This window comes from Oncorhynchus keta, chromosome 32 (assembly GCF_023373465.1).
Source record: "Oncorhynchus keta strain PuntledgeMale-10-30-2019 chromosome 32, Oket_V2, whole genome shotgun sequence".
NCBI classification, from domain to species: Eukaryota; Metazoa; Chordata; class Actinopteri; order Salmoniformes; family Salmonidae; genus Oncorhynchus; species Oncorhynchus keta.
This window is the reverse complement of record NC_068452.1, coordinates 11,229,834-11,249,013: the sequence shown is the minus strand read 5'-3', so window position 1 is coordinate 11,249,013 and position 19,180 is coordinate 11,229,834. Positions and strand designations below refer to the sequence as shown.

The 19,180-nt window shown below is 43.0% G+C and overlaps 4 protein-coding genes across 4 annotated transcripts in view; 1 reads left to right on the top strand and 3 right to left on the bottom strand.

Moving 5' to 3' along the window:
• Positions 1-19,180, bottom strand: part of LOC127914382 (uncharacterized) — a 402,938-nt gene that overhangs the window by 297,973 nt on the left and 85,785 nt on the right. The window lies entirely within an intron of this gene.
• Positions 1-19,180, bottom strand: part of LOC118365091 (zinc finger protein 501-like) — a 289,246-nt gene that overhangs the window by 191,391 nt on the left and 78,675 nt on the right. The gene's annotated exons all lie outside the window — the stretch shown is intronic.
• The window catches only part of LOC118365106 (zinc finger protein ZFP2-like), a 136,995-nt gene that overhangs the window by 76,226 nt on the left and 41,589 nt on the right, over positions 1-19,180 (top strand). The gene's annotated exons all lie outside the window — the stretch shown is intronic.
• On the bottom strand, positions 7-17,271 carry LOC118365125 (zinc finger and SCAN domain-containing protein 2-like). Its single transcript, XM_035747083.2, has 2 exons — positions 16,657-17,271; positions 7-3,209 (listed from the first exon to the last, which is right to left on the bottom strand). The coding sequence occupies exons 1-2, from the start codon at positions 17,039-17,041 to the stop codon at positions 2,743-2,745; spliced, it is 852 nt and encodes a 283-aa protein (XP_035602976.1). The 5' UTR covers positions 17,042-17,271; the 3' UTR covers positions 7-2,742.

Genomic DNA, 19,180 nt, shown 5'->3' with positions numbered 1-19,180 from the left:
AATGACGGCCCAACGTTCTAACCACTAGGCTACCTGCAAGTAAGTTGAAATTAAGTTATTTTCAAGTCAGTCACTGAAAAAACTACCAGAAAATACATATTTTCAACCGAACATATATTGGACGTCGGGCATAGTCTTCTTTTCAACATTTTTTTCAATTACATTTTGCTAGGTGGTAAAGCACAATGTCAAAACACAGTGTTAACGTGTCCAAATCAATAACCAATATGCAGAAACAGTTTAGGATGAATTGAAAACCTAAACATAAAATGTACTATGTACACAAACATCTGCCACAATAATCATATAGTATTTTTTTAAACAAGCACTGTATAAACTGCACAAGCAGCAATAAATCAATGATTTCAATTAGGCTGTATGTGTTCTTGAAACTAACACAACTAAAAAAAAAACATGGAAATGGGAGATATCTTTAACCTCACTGGTTAGAGGAGAACCTGCAGAAGACAGTCAGCTACATTTTGGAGTGATGCATTTCAATTTAGGGGTCACTAAACAAAGGAACACAACACTTATTTGTCATCACTCATCGATATCACGTTGAAATCAACTTTTCAAAAGGAGGGAGATGAGGTTGCACATCCTGTTAAAACCAACAGCTCAAAAACCACACGTAATTTGGGAATAATGTAAACATCACTGGTTAGAGGACAATTTGTAGAAAACAGCTAGCTACATTTTGAAGTGTTACATTTTGATTCCAGTGGGTCACCAACGTGGTAAGTGTAACACAACATAACTATCAAATCAGAGTCTGGATTTTCCCCTGAGGCTAATATCCATATCATGTTGTAATCAATTGATAAAGGGGCAAACATTTATGCTTCAACATTGTGACAATATTAAAATACTCCTTCTGCAATGTTAAAACAGTTTACATTGTGACATTAATACATTGATATCATGAAACAACTCCTTCATGTATGTACTTTCTGATATTTGATCTGTGATCTTTTATCAGATTATCTCTGGTCACAGTTATGAGCTTTCACTCCTGTATGTGTTCTCTGGTGTTGTACCAGGCTGTTTGACTGAGTAAAACTCTTCCCACATAGATTAGAGCTATACGATTTCTATTCTGTGTGTGTTCTCTGGTGCACTGTCAGACCCGTAGATGAAACAAAACTCTTCACACATTGATTAGAGCTATACGATTTCTCTCCTGTGTGTGTTCTCTGGTGTACTGTCAGATCACCAGATAGAACAAAACTCTTCCCACATTGATCACAGCTATAGGATTTCGCTCCTGTGTGTGTTCTCTGGTGTGGTCAGGTTACAGGAGACCACAACCCTACAGTTTATCTCTCACCCTCAACAGAGGAGGAGAGATCTCGGGGTCTGAAGATGCGGGGGTTTTATGACCCCTCACGCCCATGGTAAATCTTAGGCCACAGACAACATTCCTTTGTCCTCTCACTATGGAGAACCAGCCTCAGAACATTAAACATGCAATAAAAAGACTTTGGAACAATGATTTCTGTCAGCCACAATGGTGGTCATGACGATAGATGGAACATGGAAATATATGTCATTTTAGTTTTGTTATTATAGGTTAATAGATTACGTTATTACAAAAACATTGTAACTGTAAGAGTTTTCCTAGGATACTCTTGATGTTTATACATTGGACATTGTGTGGAAAATGTTCAAATCAAAGAGAATGTTTTGGTAAAGACGAAATGTGAAGTTAGTTGTCTAAAATTGGATTTGAGTAAAATCTAGACCATGCCTCTTGACTTGGTACGCCCAGAGAATTGCCCTAAAGGCGGTTACGCCCACTTCTGACCCGAGGGTATAAGACCTGTGAGGCAGAATGAACAGATCAGACTAAGTGACCCAAGCTGCAGCCAAGGTCTAAAAAGTCAACGAACCCAAAACTCAACCCAAGGTTGAAGACAAAGACATCTTTTTCTACCCATGCTACTGATGAGAAGCTGTGTCTCAGCGGGTGAATTCAAGCCGGACCACCTAACCTCCACTCTCCATCAAATTGTGGTATCTACACTGTTTCACTCCTATGCTATGAGCCCTGAGCTACAGATCTGTCTGTCCTCAGAAGACTCCTCCCAGAGCAAGGGCGAGGAATCAGACCAAATGGACACTGACATCGTGAGGACGACCAGAGAGTTGCACCAGGGAAGTGCGTCATTGAGAAGCCTAAACAACCCACGCGGAGCTTCGCATCTGAGACCTCCCACAGGTAATTACATCATTATATTCTGACCCATTAAAGCGGCAGTTTGGGACAAGGCTAGGGTTAAAATAAGCACAGCTGACAAATGCACCCAAATGTATATTTCTCTCTCTTTTAAATCCCCAGTTTGGGTAACACACGCCATAGTGTGTTGGCCCGTTATACTAAGTTCTAATCAATAGCCTAGAATGTGTTTTTGGTGTATGTGTATCTTTTATCATCATTTTAGCTTTCTAGTAAATACATACTCAACTAAGATTGGTGTGGTACGAACTCATTGGTGAGACCCGGGTTCGTGCAGATTCCCGGATTATACAACGTTCAGAATGAGATTGTAAAGGAAACTGATTAATTATCTACTGTTGTAAAATCGATATTCTGATGTTCTTTGAGTTAATTTGGGAAATAGAAACTCAAAACTAATTTTCCCATGGTGCCCCAGGTTAATGAGTTAATAATTGCTTGATTAATTTAATCACACAATTAGAAACCTTTAATCATTCGATGAGCAACAGTTGTCACATTAACTAATGCAACGTCACGACAGTTCTCTGGTGTGATATCAGGATGCCTAGCTGAGTAAAACTCTTCCCACATTGAGTACAGCTATAAGGTTTCTCGCCTGTGTGTGTTCTCTGGTGTGATATCAGGCTGCTTAGCTGAGTAAAACTCTTCCCACATTGATCACAGCTATATGATTTCTCTCCTGTGTGTGTTCTCTGGTGTATCTTCAGATGTCTATATTTTACAAAACTCTTCCCACATTGATCACAGCTGTAAGATTTCTCTCCGGTGTGGATACTCTGATGAATTTTAATGCCTGATGAGGAGGTGAATCTCTTCCCACAGTCAGAGCAGCAGTGAGTTCTCTTCCCTGTGGATCTCCGCTGGTGTTTCTTGAGGTGTTCTGATCTGGAGAGACTCTTCTCTGCCTCGTCAGCATCATGAGGTTGTTGAGTCTCCCCAGAGGTCCCACGATAGTCCCGTCTCTCTCCTGTGTGAAAGACAAAGTCAGACAGATGGTTAAAGGACCACAACAGCAGAAATCCACTGTTTATTTAAGATAAAAGGTGATGCCTGAAGTGGATTACATCCTACTATATAAATTATCCTGTTTTCTAATGCAATATAGCTCTCTTAATCACAACAGTAGTATGTAAATATATAGATGGATTAAATGCAAGGAAGTGGTCAGTACATGTTCCTATAGTTGGAAGAAGCAGAAGGCTCTGACAAGTGCACAGGATAAACTGAGCCTGCCCCACAACAAACTCAACACAGAATCCCTGGCAAGGTGGGCCTGCCCCTCAACAAGCTCATCACAGAATCCCTGACAAGGTAGGCCTGCCATTCAACAAGCTCATCACTGAATCCCTGACAAGGTGGGCCTGCCCCTTAGCAAGCTCATCACAGAATCCTCGACAAGGTGGGCCTGCACCTCAACAAGCTCATCACAGAATCCCTGACAAGGTGGGGATCTCCACTGCAGATAATGGAAACAGTCCTGGAGCAGGAAAAGGCCGTCACACAAGTCCTGGCAGCAGACAACAACACAGCACCTTGCACCCTCCTGGCAAGACATTAAGGTCTTTGAATACAACGACTTATCAACAGCTCTAATAATTTGACCCCCACAGGAAATCTACACTGCAGTTATAGAAAGACCCATTTTCTATATAACCATTGATACAGTGTAGACATTGTTAATGTTGTAAATGACTATTGTAGCTGGAAACTGCTGTTTTTTAAAAATGGAATATCTAAATTGGCGTACAGAGGCCCATTATCAGCAACCATCACTCCTGTGTTCCAATGGCATGTTGTGTTAGCTAATCCAAGTTTATAATTTTAAAAGACTAATTGATCATTAGAAAATCATAGTTGAGTATCTGGAGCATCCACATTAGTGGGTTCAATTACAGGCTCAAAATGGCCAGAAACAAAGAACTTTCTTCTGGAACTCGTCAGTCTATTCTTGTTCTGAGAAATTAAGGCTATTCCATCGGAGAAATTGCCAAGAAGCTGAAGATCTTGTACAACGCTGTGAATTACTCCCTTCAGAGAACAGCACAAATGAGCTCTAAGAAGTGTTGGATTCAGGGTAAACTTTGAACATTGAGATATTATATATATCATTATATATATCAGACACAGAGTATATAAAGGAGTGAGATCTGTAGAAAGACAGAGTGGCTGTGGAATGTGCAGGGTGGACGGGAGAGTCACAGGAGTGTGATAAATGATACGAGATGACATCTGTGGATTAGGCGAAAGAGGGGTTGAGGTCAGATCCCCTGAAGGGAGAAATAATGGTTTATTATCCTATTACCTTCTTCCTGTGGAACCAGAAGATATAAGGATTCGAGAGAAGGAGGAGTGTCCAAAGTGGGGTATATATACTTTTTGTCTGAATAACAGCTGTAAAGACCCTTTGGGAAGAATTAAACTTGGTTAAGCTTCTCTGATGGCTTTTTCTTTGCAGCATCTAGGAGTCGCCTCTTCACTGTTGACGTTGAGACTGGTGTTTTGAGGGTACTATTTAAATGAAGCTGTCAGTTGAGCACCTTTCTTTCAAAAACAAGGACATTTCTAAGTGACCCCAAACTTTTGAACGGTAGTGTAACTTATAAATGACTCAAATATTTCAACTGTATTACCCCATCATAAACCAATACATTGCATAACTCCACTGTATAGCCTCGAAACCTGGTTAAACTATCATTTTGACATCATGGATGGCCAGTCCTTGTATTCACAGTGTAGTGAATTCAGGGGGTAGCCCAGAGCTGAACTCCAACCTGGGTCCAGCGACTGTCAAGCCAACACCTTATAACTGTTACGCCAAGATGTCTGAACCTCTTGACGAGGTCGCTAGATTTTGGGTTACGGTTGCTACAATAGCTTTCTCTATGAATTTGAGAACGGTAACAATTCCCCAGAAAAATCTGCAGTTGAAACAGTAACAAAGATGTAATTCCACCACTGTTTTGGTCATAAAACGATGATGGGGCGGGAGAAATGTAACTACTCTCAAATTCATAGACAGACCTATGGATGCAAGGACTGACCATCCATGACATCAACATTATAGTTTTCTTTTTGAGGATAGGGGGCAGTATTTTCACTTTGGATTAATTGCGTGCCCATAGTGAACTGCATCTAACTCTGTCCTAGATTGCTAATATATGCATATTATTATTACTATTGGATAGACAACACTCTGAAGTTTCTAAAACTGTTTGAATTATGTCTGTGAGTATAACAGAACTCATAGGGCAGGCAATCTTCCAAACAAGAAGTTAAATTCTGAAAGTTGGGGCAACTTTGACGTCATCGCCCCCTCCTTTCCCAACAAGATATGGATCTGGAAGCACTTCCTACGCCTTCCACTAGATGTCCTCATTCAGTAGAAAGTGGAATGGAGCATTTGCTGTGAACTTTGACATAATGGCAGGGGAAATAGTCAGTGTCCCGACAGAATGTGATTTTCCTGAGGCGCATTTCTCTGTGAGTGCTACCACTGTTCCAATTAGCTCCAGATGAAAACGTATGATCCGGTTGGAACGTTATTGGATATATATGATAATAACATCCTGAAGATTGATTCTCTACTTAGTTTGACCAGTTTATTCGACCTGGAATATATCTTTTGGAAGTTTTCGTGCGAGTTATCTTGGACCAGCACTCAGTTTTTGGGCACGTGAGCTGAAAGTGATAGCAAATGCAGCTACTTGGACACTAGTATTGGACAATATGGAACAAAACAACGATTTATTGTGGATCTAGGACTCCTTGCACTACATTCTGATGAAAGATCATCAAAGGTAAGGGAATATTTATGTTGTAAGTTCGTATTTCTGTTGACTCCAACATGGCGGTTACGTCTGAGCGCCGTCTCAGATTATTGCAATGTTAGGCTTTTTCCGTAACGTTTTTAAAAAATCTGACACAGCGTTTGCATTATCTTTAATTATATGTATAATATCTTTAGTCAAAGTTTATGATGAGTATTTCTGTTATCTGGTGTAGCTTTCTATAATTTCTCTGGATATTTTGGAGGAATTTCTGAACATGGCGTCAATGTAAACCGAGATGTGGATATAAAAATGCATATTATCGAACAAAACATAAATGTACTGTGTAACATGTCATATGACTGTCATCTGATGAAGATTTTCAAAAGGTTAGTGATTAATTTCATCTCTAATCCTGCTTTTGTGACTATCTTTGGCTGGAAAAATGGCTGCGTTTTTTATTTGATTTGGTGGTGGTCTAACGTAAATATACGTTGTGTTTTCGCTGTAAAACATTTTAAAAATCTGACATGATGGGTAGATGAACAAGATGTTTATCTTTCATTTGAGGTATTGGACGTGTTAATGGGTGAAAGTTAAATATTTCAAAATAATATTTTTGAATTCCCTGCGCCATCTTTTCAGCTGAAACAATTTACATTGTTTCTAAACATAGGAGTGAAAAAAATATTATTGTGGGTTCTGATTAGGTACAACAGTTGAACTAAGCTCATGAGGCATGTGTTCAATTCTTCAAGAATTGATGGCTATAAATAAACAAATTTAAAAGTCTAAATATGGATGTAGCTATTGCAGATTTCCCCTTTAACACCACACATTAGTTCAACAACTGCAGAGTTTGTGACTCTGTTTTTAAGACTCCTCCCTAAGTTTGTTTTATTCACTGCTTTAGCACACTCCACCAACCCTGATATCCTAGTCGTGTCTGAATCATTAATTACGAAGGCCACCAAAATTCCTGAAATTTCCATCCCCAACTACCACATCTTCCGACAAGATAGAAATAGAATACTTCCGGGTTGGAGCGAGCGGTCGCATCCGCATTTCGCTCCGCAGGTAGTATAACTTTTTCATTACATTTCATTACATTTCATTATAGTACAACGGTTTGATTTGTCTAATCTTAGCAATTTCTTCTTAGCTAGCTACATAGCCGTCTTTGTATCAAAGATAATTGCGTAATTATCGTATTTCGTCGTCCTAACGTAGTCTTCACTGCTCTGCCCAGCAGCTAGCCAGCTAGCAAACGTCCACCGATTAGCAGCACTGTAGAAACTATTACACTCAACTGAACGACTTGATTAGTGTAGTGTTAGCTAGCTACATAGCTGTCTTTGCTGTCTTCGTATCCAAGATAATTGTGTAGTCTTAAAGTGATTATCTTAATTTACAGAGGTTAGCTAGCCAGCTATTTGTCGTCCTTAACGTAGGAGACACTGCTAGCTAGCCAACAGCTAGCCAACGTCTTCCGAATAGAACTCAACAACCCGGTCGCATTCCGCTTCGCTCCACAGGTAGTATCACATTTTCATTTAATTTCATAGCTAGCTACATAGCCGTCTGTGTATCAAAGATAATTGTGTAGTGTAGAGCGATTTTCTAGGTTAGCTAGCCAGCTATTGTCGTTCTTTTAACGCAACGTAATCAACACTGCTAGCTAGCCAGCTAGCCCCCGAATAGCAGCACTGTAGAAACTATTACACTCAACGGAACGACTTGATTAGTGTAGTGTCAACAACGCAGCCACTGCCAGCTAGCCTAGAAAGTCAACAACGCAGCCACTGCCAGCTAACCTACTTCAGCAGTACTGTATCATTTTAATCATTTTAGTCAATTAGATTCTTGCTACGTATTCTTTAACTTTCTGAACATTCGAGACGTGTAGTCCACTTGTCATTCCAATCTCCTTTGCATTAGCGTAGCCTCTTCTGTAGCCTGTCAACTATGTGTCTGTCTATCCCTGTTCTCTCCTCTCTGCACAGACCATACAAACGCTCCACACCGCGTGGCCGCGGCCACCCTAATCTGGTGGTCTCAGCGCGCACGACCCACGTGGAGTTCCAGGTCTCCGGTAGCCTCTGGAACTGCCGATCTGCGGCCAACAAGGCAGAGTTCATCTCAGCCTATGCCTCCCTCCAGTCCCTCGACTTCTTGGCACTGACGGAAACATGGATCACCACAGATAACACTGCCACTCCTACTGCTCTCTCTTCGTCCGCCCACGTGTTCTCGCACACCCCGAGAGCTTCTGGTCAGCGGGATGGTGGCACCGGGATCCTCATCTCTCCCAAGTGGTCATTCTCTCTTTCTCCCCTTACGCATCTGTCTATCGCCTCCTTTGAATTCCAGACTGTCACAGTTACCAGCCCTTTCAAGCTTAACATCCTTATCATTTATCGCCCTCCAGGTTCCCTCGGAGAGTTCATCAATGAGCTTGATGCCTTGATAAGCTCCTTTCCTGAGGACGGCTCACCTCTCACAGTTCTGGGCGACTTTAACCTCCCCACGTCTACCTTTGACTCATTCCTCTCTGCCTCCTTTTTTCCACTCCTCTCCTCTTTTGACCTCACCCTCTCACCTTCCCCCCCCTACTCACAAGGCAGGCAATACGCTCGACCTCATCTTTACTAGATGCTGTTCTTCCACTAACCTCATTGCAACTCCCCTCCAAGTCTCCGACCACTACCTTGTATCCTTTTCCCTCTCGCTCTCATCCAACACTTCCCACACTGCCCCTACTCGGATGGTATCACGCCGTCCCAACCTTCGCTCTCTCTCCCCCGCTACTCTCTCCTCTTCCATCCTATCATCTCTTCCCTCTGCTCAAACCTTCTCCAACCTATCTCCTGATTCTGCCTCCTCAACCCTCCTCTCCTCCCTTTCTGCATCCTTTGACTCTCTATGCCCCCTATCCTCCAGGCAGGCTCGGTCCTCCCTCCCGCTCCGTGGCTCGACGACTCATTGCGAGCTCACAGAACAGGGCTCCGGGCAGCCGAGCGGAAATGGAGGAAAACTCGCCTCCCTGCAGACCTGGCATCCTTTCGCTCCCTCCTCTCTACATTTTCCTCTTTGTCTCTGCTGCTAAAGCCACTTTCTACCACTCTAAATTCCAAGCTTCTGCCTCTAACCCTAGGAAGCTCTTTGCCACCTTCTCCTCCCTCCTGAATCCCCCCTCCCTCTCTGCAGATGACTTCGTCAACCATTTTGAAAAGAAGGTCGACGACATCCAATCCTCGTTTGCTAAGTCAAACGACACCGCTGGTTCTGCTCACACTGCCCTACCCTGTGCTCTGACCTCTTTCTCCCCTCTCTCTCCAGATGAAATCCGCGTCTTGTGACGGCCGGCCGCCCAACAACCTGCCCGCTTGACCCTATCCCCTCCTCTCTTCTCCAGACCATTTCCGGAGACCTTCTCCCTTACCTCACCTCGCTCATCAACTCATCCCTGACCGCTGGCTACGTCCCTTCCGTCTTCAAGAGAGCGAGAGTTGCACCCCTTCTGAAAAAACCTACACTCGATCCCTCCGATGTCAACAACTACAGACCAGTATCCCTTCTTTCTTTTCTCTCCAAAACTCTTGAACGTGCTGTCCTTGGCCAGCTCTCCCGCTATCTCTCTCAGAATGACCTTCTTGATCCAAATCAGTCAGGTTTCAAGACTAGTCATTCAACTGAGACTGCTCTTCTCTGTATCACGGAGGCGCTCCGCACCGCTAAAGCTAACTCTCTCTCCTCTGCTCTCATCCTTCTAGACCTATCGGCTGCCTTCGATACTGTGAACCATCAGATCCTCCTCTCCACCCTCTCAGAGTTGGGCATCTCCGGCGCAGCCCACGCTTGGATTGCGTCCTACCTGACAGGTCGCTCCTACCAGGTGGCGTGGCGAGAATCTGTCTCCTCACCACGCGCTCTCACCACTGGTGTCCCCCAGGGCTCTGTTCTAGGCCCTCTCCTATTCTCGCTATACACCAAGTCACTTGGCTCTGTCATAACCTCACATGGTCTCTCCTATCATTCCTATGCAGACGACACACAATTAATCTTCTCCTTTCCCCCTTCTGATGACCAGGTGGCGAATCGCATCTCTGCATGTCTGGCAGACATATCAGTGTGGATGACGGATCACCACCTCAAGCTGAACCTCGGCAAGACGGAGCTGCTCTTCCTCCCGGGGAAGGACTGCCCGTTCCATGATCTCGCCATCACGGTTGACAACTCCACTGTGTCCTCCTCCCAGAGCGCTAAGAACCTTGGCGTGATCCTGGACAACACCCTGTCGTTCTCAACTAACATCAAGGCGGTGGCCCGTTCCTGTAGGTTCATGCTCTACAACATCCGCAGAGTACGACCCTGCCTCACACAGGAAGCGGCGCAGGTCCTAATCCAGGCACTTGTCATCTCCCGTCTGGACTACTGCAACTTGCTGTTGGCTTGGCTCCCTGCCTGTGCCATTAAACCCCTACAACTCATCCAGAACGCCGCAGCCCGTCTGGTGTTCAACCTTCCCAAGTTCTCTCACGTCACCCCGCTCTTCCGCTCTCTCCACTGGCTTCCAGTTGAAGCTCGCATCCGCTACAAGACCATGGTGCTTGCCTACGGAGCTGTGAGGGGAACGGCACCTCAGTACCTCCAGGCTCTGATCAGGTCCTACACCCAAACAAGGGCACTGTGTTCATCCACCTCTGGCCTGCTCGCCTCCCTACCACTGAGGAAGTACAGTTCCCGCTCAGCCCAGTCAAAACTGTTCGCCGCTCTGGCCCCCCAATGGTGGAACAAACTCCCTCACGACGCCAGGACAGCGGAGTCAATCACCACCTTCCGGAGACACCTGAAACCCCACCTCTTTAAGGAATACCTAGGATAGGATAAGTAATCCTTCTCACCCCCCTCCCCCCTTTTAAGATTTAGATGCACTATTGTAAAGTGACTGTTCCACTGGATGTCATAAGGTGAATGCACCAATTTTTAAGTCGCTCTGGATAAGAGCGTCTGCTAAATGACTTAAATGTAAATGTAAGATAGAACTGCCAAAGGGGGCGAAGTTGCAATCTACTGCAGAGATAGCCTGCAGAGTTCTGTCATACTATCCAGGTCTGTACCCAAACAATTCGAGCTTCTACTTTTAAAAATCCACCTTTCCAGAAACAAGTCTCTCACCATTGCCGCTCGTTATTGACCTCCTTCAGCCCCGATCTGTGCCCTGGAAACGATATGTGAATTGATTGTCCCCCATCTATCTTCAGAGTTAGTACTGTTAGGTGACCTAAACTGAGATGTGCTTAACACCCCGGCCGTCCTACAATCTAAGCTAGATGCCCTCAATCTCACACAAATTATTAAGGGACCTACCAGGTACAACCCTAAATCCGTAACCATGGGCACCCTTTTAGATATCATCATGACCAACTTGTTGCCCTCTATATACACCTCTGCTGTCTTCAACCAGGATCTCAGCAATCACTGCCTCACTGCCTGAATGCGTGATGGGTCCACAGTTAAACGAACACCCCTCATCACCGGCAAACGCTCCCTAAAACACTTCAACGAACAGGCCTTTCTAATCGATCTGGCCCGGGGATCCTGGAAGGACATTACCTCATCCCGTCAGTAGAGGATGCCTGGCTGCTCTTCAAAAGTGCTTTCCATGCCATCTTAAATAAGCATGCCCCATTCAAAAAATGTAGAACTAATAACAGATTTAACCCTTGGTTCACCCCAGACTTGACTGCGTTCTGTATTAGCATCGAATAGCTCCCGCGATATGCAACTTTTCATGGAAGTCATGAACCAATATACTCAGTCAGTTAGGAAAGCTAAGGCTAGCTTTTTCAAACAGAAATTTGCATCTTGTAGCACTAATTCCCAAAAGTTTTGGGACACTGTAAAGTCCATGGAGAATAAGAGCACCTCCTCCCAGCTGCCCACTGCATTGAGGCTAGGAAACACTGTCCCAACCGATAAATCTACGATAATCGATCATTTCAATAAGCATTTTTCTATGGCTGGCCATGCTTTCCACCTGGCTACCCCTTCCCCGGCCAACAGCTCAGGACCCCCTGCAGCAACCTGCCCAAGCCCCCCGCTTCTCCTTCACCCAAATCCGCTTCTCCTTCACCCAAATCCAGACAGCAGATGCTCTGAAAGAGTTGCAAAATCTGGATCCCTACAAATCAGCTGGGCAAGACAATCTGGACCCTCTCTTTCTAAAATTATACTCCGAAATCGTTGCAACCCCTATTACTAGCCTGTTCAATCTCTCTTTTGTATCGTCTGAGATCCCCAAAGATTCGAAAGCTGCCGCGGTCAACCACCTCTTCAAAGGGGGAGACACTCTAGACCCAAACTGTTACAGAGCTATATCCATCCTGCCCTGCTTTTCTAAAATCTTCAAAAGCCAAGTTAACAAACAGGTCACCAACTATTTCTAATCCCACCGTACCTTTACCACTTCTCCAATCTGGTTTCCGAGCTGGTCATGAGTGCACCTCAGCCATGCTCAAGGTCCTAAATGATATCATAACCGCCATCGATAAAAGACAGTACTGTGCACCCGTATTCATCGACCTGGCCAAGGCTTTCGACTCTGTTGAGTGGTGTGGGGGCTGTGCTTTGGCAAAGTGGGAGGGGTTATATTCTTCCTGTTTGGCCCTGTCCGGGGGTATCATCGGATGGGGCCACAGTGTCTCCTGACCCCTCCTGTCTCAACCTCCAGTATTTATGCTGCAGTAGTTTGTGTCGGGGGCTAGGGTCAGTTTGTTATATTTGGAGTACTTCTCCTGTCTTATCCGGTGCCCTGTGTGAATTTAAGTATGCTCTCTCTAATTCTCTCTTTCTCTCTCGGAGGACCTGAGCCCTAGGACCATGCCTCAGCACTACCTGGCATGATGCCTCCTTGCTGTCCCCAGTCCATCTGGCCATGCTGCTGCTCCAGTTTCAACTGTTCTGCCTGCGGCTATGGAAACATGACCTGTTCACCAGACATGCTACCTGTCCCAGACCTGCTGTTTTCAACTCTCTAGAGACAGCAGGAGTGGTAGAGATACTCTTAATGATCGGCTATGAACAGCCAACTGACATTTCCTCCTGAGGTGCTGACTTGCTGCACCCTCGACAACTACTGTGATTATTATTATTTGACTATGCTGGTCATTTATGAACATTTGAACATCTTGGCCATGTTCTGTTATAATCTTCACCCGGCACAGCCAGAAGAGGACTGGCCACTCCTCATAACCTGGTTCCTCTCTAGGTTTCTTCCTAGGTTTTGGCTAGCCACCATGTTTTTCCTAGCCACCGTGCTTCTACACCTGCATTGCTTGCTGTTTGGGTTTTTCAGATGGGTTTCTGTACAGCACTTTGAGATATCAGCTGATGTAAGAAGGGCTATATAAATACATTTGATTTGATAATCACCACATTCTTATCGGCAGAGTCAATAGCCTTGGTTTCCCAAAATACTTCGCCTGGTTCACTAACTACTTCTCTGATAAGAGTTCAGTGTGTCAAATCAGAGGGCCTGTTGTCCTGAGCTCTGGCAGTCTCTATGGGAGTGCCACAGGGTTTAATTCTCGGGCCGACTCTTTTCTCTGTATATATCAATGATGTCGCTCTTGCTGCTGGTGATTCTCTGATCCACCTCTACGCAGACGACACCATTCTGTATACATCTAGCCCTTCTTTGGACACTGTGTTAACAATAGAGGTCGACCGATTAATTAGGGCCGATTTCAAGTTTTCATAACAATCGGAAATCTGTATTTTTGGGCGCCGATTTGCAGTTTTTTACACCTTTATTTAATCTTTATTTAACTAGGCAAGTCAGTTAAGAACACATTCTTATTTTCAATGATGGCCTAGAAACGTTGGGTTAACTGCCTCGTTCTGGGGCAGAAATACAGATTTTCACCTTGTCAGCTCGGGGGATCCAATCTTGCAACCTTACAGTTAACTAGTCCAAGGCAAAAATGACCTGCCACTCTCTTGTTGCACTCCACAAGGAGACTGCCTGTTACGCAAATGCAGTAAGCCAAGGTAAGTTGCTAGCTAGCATTAAACGCATCTTATAAAAAACAATCAATCACAATCACTAGTTAACTACACATGGTTGATGATATTACTAGATATTATCTAGCGTGTCCTGTGTTGCATATAATCTGACTGAGCATACAAGTATCTAAGTATCTGACTGAGAGGTGGTAGGCAGAAGCAGGCGTGTAAACATTCATTCAAACAGCACTTTCGTGCGTTTTGCCAGCAGCTCTTCGTTGTGTGTCAAGCATTGCGCTGTTTAGGACTTCAAACCTATCAACTCCCGAGATGAGGCTGGTGTGACCGAAGTGAAAGGCTGGCTAGCTAGCTAATAGCGTTTCAAACCTCACTCGCTCTGAGCCTTGGGTGATTGTTTCCCTTGCTCTGCATGGGTAATTCGATGTGGTGGCTGTTGTCGTTGTGTTGCTGGTTCGAGCCCAGGGAGGAGCGAGGAGAGGGACGGAAGCTATACTGTTACACTGGCAATATTAAAGTGCCTATAAGAACATCCAATAGTCAAAGGTTAATGAAATACAAATGGTATAGAAGGAAATAGTTATAGAATAACTACAACCTAAAACTTCTTACCTGGGAATATTGAATATTGAAGAATGTTAAAAGGAACCACCAGCTTTCATATGTTGTCATGTTCTGAGCAAGGAACTGAAACGTTAGCTTTCTTACATAGCACATGTTGCACTTTTACGTTCTTCTCCAACACTGTTTTTGCATTATTTAAACCAAATTGAACATGTTTCACTATCCATTATCTACTTGTAGCTAAATTGATTTTATTGATGTATTATATTAAGTTAAAATAAGTGTTAATTCAGTATTGTTGTAATTGTCATTATTACAAATACAAAAAATTGTCAGATTAATCGGTATCGGCTTTTTTGGTCCTCCAATAATTGGTATCGGTATTGAAAAATCATAATCTGTCGACCTCTAGTTAACAATCCTCCAAACGAGCTTCAATGCCATACAACACCCCCTTGTAGCCTTAAATAAAATAATTTTATTTGTCACATACACATGGTTAGCAGATGTTAATGCAAGTGTAGCGAAATGCTTGTGCTTCTAGTTCCGACAATGCAGTAATAACCAACGAGTAATCTAACTAACAATTCCAAAACTACCTTATACACACACAAGTGTAAAGGGATAAAGAATATGTACATAAAGATATATGAATGAGTGATGGTACAGAGCGGCATAGGCAAGATGCAGTAGTACAGTATATACATATGAGATGAGTATGTAAACAAAGTGGCATAGTTTAAAGTGGCTAGTGATACATGTATTACATAAAGATGCATTAGATGATATAGAGTACAGTATATACGTATACATGAGATAATATAATGTTTACATACCCTATATTATTTAAGTAGCATTGTTTAAAGTGGCTAATGATATATTTTACATCAATTCCCTCCAACTGCTTTTAAATGCTAGTAAAACTAAATGCATGCTCCTCAACTGATTGTTGCCCGCACCCGCCCAGCATCACTACTCTAGACAGTTCTGACAAATACAAATACCTAGGTGTCTGATTAGACTGTAAACTCTCCTTCCAGACTCACATTAAGCATCTACAATCCAAAATTAAATCCACAATCGGTTACCTATTTCGCAACAAAGCCTCCTTCACTCATGCTGCCAAACATACCCTCGTAAAACTGACTATCCTATCGATCCTTGACTTCGGCGATGTAATTTACAAAACAGCCTCCAACACTCTACTCAGCAAACTGGATGCAGTCTATCACAGTGCCATCCGTTTTAATAATAATAATAATAATATATGCCATTTAGCATTAGTTTTGTCACCAAAGCCCCATGTACCATCCACCATTGTGACCTGTATGTTCTCGTTGCCTGGCCCTCACTACATATTCGTCGCCAAACCCACTCCAGGTCATCTATAAGTCCTTGCTAGGTCAAGCCCCGTCTTATCTCAGCTCACTGGTCACCATAGCAACACCCACCCGTAGCACACGCTCCAGCAGGTATATTTCACAGGTCATCCCCAAAGCCAACACTTACTTTGGCCGCCTTTCCTTCCAGCCCTCTGCTGCCAATGACTGGAACGAATTGCAAAAATCAATGAACCTGGAGTCTTACATCTCCCTCTCTAACTTTAAGCATCAGCTGTCAGAACAGCTTACTGATCACTGTACACAACCAATCTGTAAACAGCACACCCAACAACCTCATCCCCATATTGTTATTTATCCTCCTGCACCCCAGTAGCTCTACCTGCAAATCATTACATTTACATTCATCTGCACATCTCTCACTCCAGCATTAAAATGCTAAATTGTAATTATTATATATATTATTATTTTGCCTCTGTTGGCCTATGTATTGCCTTACCTCCTCCCTACTCTTCTACATTTGCACACACTGTACATAGATTTTTCTATTGTGTTATTGACTGTATGTTTGTTTATGTGTAACTGTGTTGTTTGTGTCGCACAGCTTTGCTTTATCTTGACCAGATTGCAGTTGTAAATGAGAACTTGTTCTCAACTGGCCTACCTGGTTAAATAAAGGTGAAATAAATAAAATACATTTAAAAAAGACAGTACTTACTAGTGTTAACCAGGGCCCGTTCATCGTTAGAACCATAGGATGCCTTAACATGCCTTTGGGAAACCGAGCCCAGACATCCAGTGTCCTCCTCTTCAGATTCTTCTTCCAATGTGACAGTCATCTCCCCCTCCTCCACTCCAAAAACGGCTTCCTCCTCTTCTTTTACTGTAACATCCTCTTCTTTCACTCTGAAAGCGTCTTCCTCTTCTTTCACTGAAACGTCTTTCTCTTCTTCTTTCACTGTAACATCCTCACCCTCTACTTGTTTTTGTATTGAGACATCCTCTTCCTCCTCTTTCACGACAACGTTTAGCCACAGACCCCCTTTCTCCGTCCAGCAGACGTCCTCTTCTTTTGCAGGACGAGAGTAGTTTAGTGAGCTCATGGTCGGGAATGTTAGCTAGCTATGCTAATGCTAACTTAACCAGCCCGCTAGCTGACTAATAACAACACCGTAAATATGAAATTAAATCGGATAACTAACTAGACAACAGAAGAGGGTTTAAAACACAGTGGTTAATATTCACGAAAGCATCTAAAGCGCTTTATTGGTTCGGCTATTTTGTCTAGCTAGCTACCGAGGTGTCTGACTAACTGTTGCTGATGTTGAAAGAAGCGTTCCGTCCAGTAGATTATACGTCACACCAGCAGCATTGCCTTACAAGTCTCACTTCGCCATCTGCTGACTGGGTTGGGTAACGCAGTTGAGTAAAATGTATATCTAATTTTCAGTTTTTTACTGTTACACTGGTGAGTTTTTTACTCACCAGTGTAACAACACAGTGTGGTTAAAGACTTAGCAACTGAATTGTAGTCATTCTGACTGACATCTGGAATCTTTTATCGATTTGGGGGATTTTTCCATGATTCTATGTCTCTGCTCTTTTCATCTGCAGTCATTTAGTTGGGTTCTAACTGGTCTCCATTAGTTGGGCTCCAGCTCACTGACCATAGCTAGTTGGCTAAATAGCTAATGTTAGCTGGCTGGCTAAGATAACTGCATATAGCTAACATTCTTTGATATTTGGTTAGATGGCGTTATGTATTTCCAAAACGTTGGTTTACTTCAATCACTCAAGTCATGGATGGAAACGATTGGTTTAATTTGAAGCTCGACATTTGAAGTTATTTCTGTTGTAGTTTACATCAAAGGTAATAGGCTGGTCCTCCATATTACTTCACACCTGACATTATCATGCTTCTGAATACTGATTGGTTTTATGTGACAACTCCAAAAATAGAACTGTGAGGTGTAACTTTGCAATGGGACTTAAAACATTTTTGGGGAAAATTGAAAACCTAAACATAAAATGGGCTATGTACACAAACATCTGCCACAATAATCATATTACTTGGATATTTCAAACAAGCTCCTTATAAACTGCACAACACCAAAAACGCTGTTGTTTTGACAATAGCAATAAATCACTGATATCGATTGGGGGGGGGAATTAGTTTTAACAGCACGGACAACCTGAAACACATGGAAAGTGGAGATATCTTTTACCTCACTGATTAGAGGACAACCTGCAGAAGACAGTCAGCTACATTTTGGAGTGATGCATTTAAATGTAGGGGTCACTAAACAAAGGAACACACCACTTATTTATCATAACTCATCGATATCATGTTGATATCAGGTGTGCGAGATGAGGGTGCAAGTTCTGTTAAAACTAACAGCTCAAAAATCACATGGAATTTGGGAAAAATGTGTACATCACTGGTTAGAGGACAATTTGAAGAAAACAGCTAGCTACATTTTGAAGTGTTGCATTTTGATTTAAGATTCAAGATTCAATTAGTAAAACTCTTCCTACACTGAGTACAGCTATAAGACTTCTCTCCTGTGTGCGTTCTCTGGTGTGATATCAGGTCGGTTGAATGAGTAAAACTCTTCCCGCATTGAGTACAGCTAAAAGGTTTCTCTTCTGTATGTGTTCCATGGTGTGATATCAGTGTAGCTGACTGTGAAAACTAAAAGCTAAAAGGTTTCTCTCTTGTGTGTATTCTCTGGTGTGCTTTTAAATGTCCTGAAGAAACAAAACTCTTCCCACAGTCAGAATAGCAGTGGGATATCTTCCCTCTGGGTCTCTGCTGGTGTTTCTTGAAGTGTTCTAATGTGGAGAGACTTTTCTCTGCCTCGTCACAATCATGAGGTTGTTGAGGCTCCCCAGAGGATCCACGATAGTCACTTCTCTCTCCTGCGTGAACACCAAAGTCAGGCAGATGGTTAAAGGGAAACCGATAGTTATGGATGTAGTATATATGCCTGGAGCAAAAATGGTGATCAAAGATTTTAGTTTTTCACAATGTATTCTGAATGTGAAGGGGGGGAAACTCAGGGAAGTAACCTCCATTTCCAGGTTGCTTATGAGAGTATTTCACAATACTTTGGATTATAATTGTTAAGGCTCGTTTGAATGTTCTGCTTAAAATAATGTTTGTGTCATCATCACAAATCAACCACTTTTTATTTTAAAAACACTTCAACCAGTAAAATGCTCTTTTTGCTAGATTTCCATCA

Excerpts from the sequence above, each read along its gene's own strand:
- LOC118365125 (XM_035747083.2), bottom strand. The coding sequence starts at position 17,041 with ATGAGCTCACTAAACTACTCTCGTCCTGCAAAAGAAGAGGACGTCTGC. Across the intron at positions 3,210-16,656 it reads ACGGGCCCTGGTTAACACTA|GAGAGAGACGGGACTATCGT; the intron begins GTAAGTACTGTC and ends TCTTTCACACAG.